We start from the raw sequence: 7,964 nt of genomic DNA, 5'->3' as shown, positions 1-7,964 counted from the left end.
TTCGGTCCTTTTCAAGCGTGTATGACTCGCAAATATTAATTAGTTGGACATAGTTTCCAAAATACGCCGAATCTAAAAACTAAACATCAGATTTTGTAGAACGTAGCAGATAGAATAAGTCTAGGAGCATTATATAAATCAAAAACTTATATATTAGAGTGTTATTTCAAGAAATAGAAAACGGTTTCACTACATTTTAGTTGTCCGTAATTATATCAGAGGGACGAGTCCCTGTCGTGCGATGGTGAAATTGCGACTAACAAGAAAGGACGAAACAATAAACAATGACTTCGAAATGTGGCTGAAGTAAAGAGAGGGAAGCAGATGAGAAGGGGATATTACGTTTCCTTTATGATATGTTCGTAGAGAGCATTAAGACTCTCTGTGTCCTTTTGCATATTAATGGTATTATCCGATTTTTTGATGAAGAACATCTCCGCTAATTCCCTCTTTCTCATCAGCCTCTCCCTATGCATTATCTCTGGATTCCCCCAATCAAAGTCATGTCCACGGGATATTCGATGTTCACTAACTACAGAGTGTTTGCCGGCTGGTTTTTTGATATCCTTCTGGTGTTCTTTCAGACGCGTGCAAAGATGCCTTTTTGTTTGCCCTATATATATAGCATTACAATCCTTACAAGTGATCTTATATACGATTTCGGTTTGTTTCAGATCATCGATTTTATCTTTACCACGTTTAATTAGGCAATCCAATTTTTTGGGAATTGTGAACAGAGGCGTAATGTGGCACTTACTTAGCGTATAATTAATATTTTCGCTTAAACCCTTTATGTAAGGCAACGGCATGCACTTCCTTAAATCAAAATCTGTTTTGCCGTCCGTGGAGATGTTGTGTGGGGCATCGCGTGTTTTTAAGAGATGTAACCTTTTTAAAATGTGTTTCTTAATAATTTGTTTTGGAAAGTTATTGTTATTTAAGATGTCTTTGACTGTTTTAATATTGTTGCTATGGAATCTTTTATCAGAAAGCAGTATCGCACGATCAACAAGACTTGTAATGGTATTCAACTTGTATTTTAAGGGGTGGTTCGAATAAAAATTAGTGTACCTCCCTGAGAACGTTTGTTTTCGATACCAATTCGTTAGCAAAGTATTGCCATTTCTTATGACAGTTGTGTCGAGAAAATTGAGAGACCCGTTATTTTCAATTTCATATGTGAATTTAAGTCTAGGGTGATAGTCATTGAAAACTTTAAGTATCAAGTCCACATGTTTCCTCGGGACAACCGCGAAAATATCGTCCACATATCTGAAAAATACTGAGATGTTGAGATTTAAAAGATTCAAGCAATGTGTCTCTAGGTCGTCCATCACGATATCTGCAGTATCTGGAGATAACGGAGATCCCATTGGGCTACCAAAAATTTGTTCATATATTACCCCATTGAATACAAAACTCGTGGACGACAAAACTAGATCGATTGCGTGTAAAAATTGTGGTAACGTGAGATCAGTTTTTTTGGAAATGTGGAACCATCTCTTTTCGATACCCCTCAAAACCAAGTCCTTCGGTATGTTAGTAAATAAAGCTGTGACATCTAAAGAGATGAGTATCTCATCGTTGTTAATTTCCCTATTATTAATAAACTCAGCAAAGGCCCAGCTATCCTTGATATGTGACTTAGGTTTTGGGATAGAGGAATGCAAAGTATTTTGGAGGAGGCTGGCTACGTCATAAAGAGGGCTGCCCAACGTCGAGACAATAACGCGTAATGGGAAACCGGCCTTATGCACTTTCGGTAGTCCGTAGGCCCTTGGAAGATTTCCATTAGTACAATTCAACCTTCTGTACATCTGATCACTGACGATGCCATTATCATGCCAAGCTTTGACCAGTTCATTAATCTTGGTTGTAATCTTATTAATTGGATCTTTCATTAATTTTTTGTAAGTAGTTTGGTCATTTAGCATTTCGGTCATTTGATTCACATAAGAGTTCTTGTCTAAGATGACCGTTATTTGGCCTTTATCAGCTCTGGTGACAAGGACATCGTCATTATCACGTAGGAATTTTTTACAGATTATAAATTCCTTTGTGAAATATCTATCGATGTGATTCATATGTTTATTAAGGCTAAGAAATTTGTGCAGTGAGTTAGTAATTAAACGACGTGTTTCATCAACTGCCTTGTCAGGAATTTTGTATGTGTTGAATTCGAATTTTTTTTATAATGTCTAGAGAGGCACATACGCGATCCTTCTTCTCGCTTGAGGATTAATCCAAGCGAGAAGAAGGATCGCGTATGTGCCTCTCTAGACATTATAAAAAAATTTCGAATTCAACACATACAAAATTCCTGACAAGGCAGTTGATGAAACACGTCGTTTAATTACTAACTCACTGCACAAATTTCTTAGCCTTAATAAACATATGAATCACATCGATAGATATTTCACAAAGGAATTTATAATCTGTAAAAAATTCCTACGTGATAATGACGATGTCCTTGTCACCAGAGCTGATAAAGGCCAAATAACGGTCATCTTAGACAAGAACTCTTATGTGAATCAAATGACCGAAATGCTAAATGACCAAACTACTTACAAAAAATTAATGAAAGATCCAATTAATAAGATTACAACCAAGATTAATGAACTGGTCAAAGCTTGGCATGATAATGGCATCGTCAGTGATCAGATGTACAGAAGGTTGAATTGTACTAATGGAAATCTTCCAAGGGCCTACGGACTACCGAAAGTGCATAAGGCCGGTTTCCCATTACGCGTTATTGTCTCGACGTTGGGCAGCCCTCTTTATGACGTAGCCAGCCTCCTCCAAAATACTTTGCATTCCTCTATCCCAAAACCTAAGTCACATATCAAGGATAGCTGGGCCTTTGCTGAGTTTATTAATAATAGGGAAATTAACAACGATGAGATACTCATCTCTTTAGATGTCACAGCTTTATTTACTAACATACCGAAGGACTTGGTTTTGAGGGGTATCGAAAAGAGATGGTTCCACATTTCCAAAAAAACTGATCTCACGTTACCACAATTTTTACACGCAATCGATCTAGTTTTGTCGTCCACGAGTTTTGTATTCAATGGGGTAATATATGAACAAATTTTTGGTAGCCCAATGGGATCTCCGTTATCTCCAGATACTGCAGATATCGTGATGGACGACCTAGAGACACATTGCTTGAATCTTTTAAATCTCAACATCTCAGTATTTTTCAGATATGTGGACGATATTTTCGCGGTTGTCCCGAGGAAACATGTGGACTTGATACTTAAAGTTTTCAATGACTATCACCCTAGACTTAAATTCACATATGAAATTGAAAATAACGGGTCTCTCAATTTTCTCGACACAACTGTCATAAGAAATGGCAATACTTTGCTAACGAATTGGTATCGAAAACAAACGTTCTCAGGGAGGTACACTAATTTTTATTCGAACCACCCCTTAAAATACAAGTTGAATACCATTACAAGTCTTGTTGATCGTGCGATACTGCTTTCTGATAAAAGATTCCATAGCAACAATATTAAAACAGTCAAAGACATCTTAAATAACAATAACTTTCCAAAACAAATTATTAAGAAACACATTTTAAAAAGGTTACATCTCTTAAAAACACGCGATGCCCCACACAACATCTCCACGGACGGCAAAACAGATTTTGATTTAAGGAAGTGCATGCCGTTGCCTTACATAAAGGGTTTAAGCGAAAATATTAATTATACGCTAAGTAAGTGCCACATTACGCCTCTGTTCACAATTCCCAAAAAATTGGATTGCCTAATTAAACGTGGTAAAGATAAAATCGATGATCTGAAACAAACCGAAATCGTATATAAGATCACTTGTAAGGATTGTAATGCTATATATATAGGGCAAACAAAAAGGCATCTTTGCACGCGTCTGAAAGAACACCAGAAGGATATCAAAAAACCAGCCGGCAAACACTCTGTAGTTAGTGAACATCGAATATCCCGTGGACATGACTTTGATTGGGGGAATCCAGAGATAATGCATAGGGAGAGGCTGATGAGAAAGAGGGAATTAGCGGAGATGTTCTTCATCAAAAAATCGGATAATACCATTAATATGCAAAAGGACACAGAGAGTCTTAATGCTCTCTACGAACATATCATAAAGGAAACGTAATATCCCCTTCTCATCTGCTTCCCTCTCTTTACTTCAGCCACATTTCGAAGTCATTGTTTATTGTTTCGTCCTTTCTTGTTAGTCGCAATTTCACCATCGCACGACAGGGACTCGTCCCTCTGATATAATTACGGACAACTAAAATGTAGTGAAACCGTTTTCTATTTCTTGAAATAACACTCTAATATGTAAGTTTTTGATTTATATAATGCTCCTAGACTTATTCTATCTGCTACGTTCTACAAAATCTGATGTTTAGTTTTTAGATTCGGCGTATTTTGGAAACTATGTCCAACTAATTAATATTTGCGAGTCATACACGCTTGAAAAGGACCGAATTTTGCGGTTGAAACGTAGCGTCTTTTTAATAATAAAATTGCCAGTTTGGTCGAACAAAACTCCTGTGCTAATTGTTAATTATTTGCTGGCGACTCAACTTCTCAGTTTTGTGTTTAAATTTTTGTTCAATTAACATACATCAATTGCTTCGTTTAGCAGACTGTGTAAAAAGACTTGGACCATTATGGGCGTTTTCGTGTTTCGAATATGAAAATATTAATGGTCAATTATTGAAATTAATTCATGGAACAGGCCACATTGATACACAAATTGCTAAATCTCATGATCGCTATATTAAAATGATACGATTAATAGATGAAGTACCTGAAGGTCCTATCCGAGATTTTTGTCTAAATCGAAAAAAACAGGTTAAAATTATTGAAAGAGTTTCCGAAAGTTCTTTTAGTGTCGGGGTACATATCAAATTATACCATTAATCTTCGAATTCCTGAAAATGTAGTAATTCATAAATATTTCCGTTTATTAAAAAATGGGAAATTATACATATCACAAACATACCAAAGAAATTTAGAAACTCAATCTTATATTATTCAATATGTAAACAATAATCTATTTCTATTAGGATCAATTTATTTTATTAAAATTAGTAATTGTAATTGCATAAGACTTTGTCGATGTAATGGAGATCATTACGCTGTAATTAAAAAAATTATAACAGACTATATATTACATGTTGAAGGAGATAATTTTATATACGATAGCAATACTTTTTTACATAAATGTCACGTACAAAATAATATTGAATTAATTCCCATTGACAATATTGTTGCACCTTGTGTTCACATGATTATTAATAATGAAATGTATGTAGGTATTCCTGTAAATCAACAAGAACTTGAATAATGATGTTAACTTAACGATCAGAAATTCTCCCTGCAATTCTTAAATTGTTATAATAATTATGTCTTCAATAATTTTATATAATAAAATATTTCTGTTTTATAAAAACTAATACGTTTTGCTTGTCTTTCTTATAAATATTACATATTTTAATATATTTAAATTTCTATATTTATTTTATTTTATTGTAAAAAAATTCAAAAATAATGTAAAAAAGAAGAAAGTTTTGATTAACTATATTTAATTTATATTACAAAAGATTAAGAAGAATTTAGAAGTATCACAGTAGGATGAGTACCAATCCATCAAAATAAAATTTATAGGTTTTAAGTAGTAGCTGTAGGTTAAATAGAATCAATAGAGGTTGTTATAGACTTCAGAGTACTAAAGTAGACGTTAAGTTGAATCTGAGGTCGAAAGTAGGACCAAAATTTCAACTCAGAGGCTTCAGAGTACCAAAGTAGACGTTAAACTGAATACTGAGGTTGAAAGTAGGATCAAAATTTCGACTCGGGTATTCTGATACTGAAATACAAAATGCTTTCCTTACTGGCTTAAGAAATGCTGGGAAATCGGCTCTAGCAAATACTATTTCTAAACTGCTTTGTTCTGAAAATGATGAGACAACAAACATAATGAATGATAAAAATATCGCACAATTTACTGATCATGAAGCTTTGACTTTGTTTGAGGATGCTAAATTAACAAAATATCAATACGAAATAATTCGTTTGCATGCAATTGCCAAAAATGCAAATATATTTCCAGTTTATAAAAAACTTTCTGAGATGAAAAAAACATGCTTTCCCTCACCAGATGCATTTCAGGTTTCAGAGGTGGGTGCGGAAATTAATTTACAGCAGCTATTAAATCACACTATCAACCGCATATTACTAATTCCAAGTGTTGAACTACCAATTGCAGTTCAAGGCGAAAGTATGTCATTACGGTTGATAGCAAAATAGGGATGTGATGGAGCATCAGGTCAAAGCAAATATAAACAAAAATTTGCTGATGAAACATTATCAGATGAAAGTATTTTCATGATTTCAATGGTTCCTTTACGCTTGGAAATTAGTACTTCATCCGAGTGGAAAGAGTTGTGGAAAAATCCTCGCCCATCATCAACAAAGTATTGTCGACCTATTAAATTTGAATATGCATCTGAATCTAAACAGAAAACAATATTTGAAGTTAACCAAATAAAGAAACAAATAGATAATCTTGTTCCTACTATTATAGATACTGATACGGGTCATTATGAAGTGAAACATGAAATGATTTTAACAATGATAGATGGAAAAGTGTGCCAAGCCTTAACTGATACATTATCTGCATCAACATGTGTGATATGTGGAGCAAAACCATCCGAAATGAACAATCTTTCTAAGTTAAAGGACAAGCAGGAAATTGTGCAAAATTTTGAATATGGGCTTTCAACACTGCATGCGTGGATTCGATTTATGGAGTGTATACTACACATATCTTACCGGCTAAGTTTTTGTAAATGGGCTGCAAGGGAACCTAATAATAATATGGCGATGAAAAAAACCAAGAAAAATATTCAAAAAGAATTTCGAAAACAAATGGCTCTATATGTGGATACTCCAGAACAAGGTTCTGGATCATCAAATGATGGGAACACGGCGAGAAGATTTTTCAGAGACCCTTACATGACTTCAAAGATAACTGGTGTTGATGAAACCCTTATTCGAAGATTCGGAATTATTCTTCAGACTCTCGCTTGCGGAAAAAAAATAAATATTATTAAATTTCAAAATTATGCTTATGAAACAGCAGAACTGTACATTAAACTGTATCCTTGGTACTACATGCCTGCTTCAGTGCACAAAATTCTTTTACATGGGAGCAAGATTATAGACTCACATTTATTACCAATCGGTGAATTATCTGAAGAAGCGCAGGAAGCACGTAACAAATATTTCAAGCGATTTAGAGAATATCGCACTCGAAAACATTGTAGAAATGCAACAAATGAAGACCTTATTAAGAAACTTCTAACTTCGTCGGATCCGTACATAAGTAGTCAACGTAAAGAGTGGAAACAATCTTCAAAAACTATCGACCTTGAAGCTCAAAAGTTATTGTTGGACTTTTGTGAAAGTAACACTGTCGCATAAGAGGAGTATAACTATTTGGAGTATTCGCGTGAATAATCAATTACTTGGAAATCGTTATATGTAATTTTTTATAGAACTAGAAAACAATTTTTATTTAAATATCCGCCATATTGAATGCACCATTTTGATTTTTGCAATTTTGATTGCAGATAATGTAATCAACAATCTCTTAAACGTTTTAATATAATTTTTAACAAAAATTATATTAATTTTTAATTTTGGCATCCACCATACTTCATTTTCGCTATTTGAAATTTCTTAATTGTTGCAACATATTCACAATTAGTGGCCTTAAAAATATTTATTCATATGTATATCTTGTGCAAATCAGTTCATGATACTTACATTTATTCATATTTACTGGTACGATATATAATATATATTTCTTGTTTATGGTGACCATATTAAATTTATTATAATTAATTTTATAATTTTAATATTCTTTATTTGTTGCACTTCTGCAATGTTTTCGAGTGTAATATT

The 7,964-nt window shown here is 33.8% G+C and overlaps 2 protein-coding genes across 2 annotated transcripts; one reads left to right on the top strand and one right to left on the bottom strand.

The window, feature by feature from the left end:
* Nucleotides 1–338: 338 nt before the first annotated feature.
* On the bottom strand, nucleotides 339–1,934 carry LOC139783396 (uncharacterized). The gene is made up of 3 exons (XM_071722545.1): nucleotides 1,072–1,934; nucleotides 758–888; nucleotides 339–613 (listed from the first exon to the last, which is right to left on the bottom strand). The coding sequence occupies exons 1-3, from the start codon at nucleotides 1,932–1,934 to the stop codon at nucleotides 339–341; spliced, it is 1,269 nt and encodes a 422-aa protein (XP_071578646.1).
* A 610-nt stretch (nucleotides 1,935–2,544) lies between these two features.
* LOC139783395 (uncharacterized) lies at nucleotides 2,545–4,140 on the top strand. The gene is made up of 3 exons (XM_071722544.1): nucleotides 2,545–3,407; nucleotides 3,591–3,721; nucleotides 3,866–4,140. The coding sequence occupies exons 1-3, from the start codon at nucleotides 2,545–2,547 to the stop codon at nucleotides 4,138–4,140; spliced, it is 1,269 nt and encodes a 422-aa protein (XP_071578645.1).
* The last annotated feature ends 3,824 nt before the right edge of the window (nucleotides 4,141–7,964 follow it).

The sequence above is a fragment of the Temnothorax nylanderi genome, unplaced genomic scaffold (genome assembly GCF_030848795.1).
Source record: "Temnothorax nylanderi isolate EJ_2023f unplaced genomic scaffold, tnyl_v1.0 TNYL_tig0497_pilon, whole genome shotgun sequence".
In the NCBI taxonomy this organism is placed as follows: domain Eukaryota; kingdom Metazoa; phylum Arthropoda; class Insecta; order Hymenoptera; family Formicidae; genus Temnothorax; species Temnothorax nylanderi.
The sequence above is the reverse complement of the archived record's forward strand: the minus strand, read 5'-3'. Positions and strand labels throughout refer to the sequence as shown.

Excerpts from the sequence above, each read along its gene's own strand:
- LOC139783396 (XM_071722545.1), bottom strand. The coding sequence starts at position 1,934 with ATGCTAAATGACCAAACTACTTACAAAAAATTAATGAAAGATCCAATT. Across the intron at positions 889-1,071 it reads AAACAAACGTTCTCAGGGAG|GTTACATCTCTTAAAAACAC; the intron begins GTACACTAATTT and ends CATTTTAAAAAG. Across the intron at positions 614-757 it reads AAATATTAATTATACGCTAA|GGCAAACAAAAAGGCATCTT; the intron begins GTAAGTGCCACA and ends CTATATATATAG.
- LOC139783395 (XM_071722544.1), top strand. The coding sequence starts at position 2,545 with ATGCTAAATGACCAAACTACTTACAAAAAATTAATGAAAGATCCAATT. Across the intron at positions 3,408-3,590 it reads AAACAAACGTTCTCAGGGAG|GTTACATCTCTTAAAAACAC; the intron begins GTACACTAATTT and ends CATTTTAAAAAG. Across the intron at positions 3,722-3,865 it reads AAATATTAATTATACGCTAA|GGCAAACAAAAAGGCATCTT; the intron begins GTAAGTGCCACA and ends CTATATATATAG.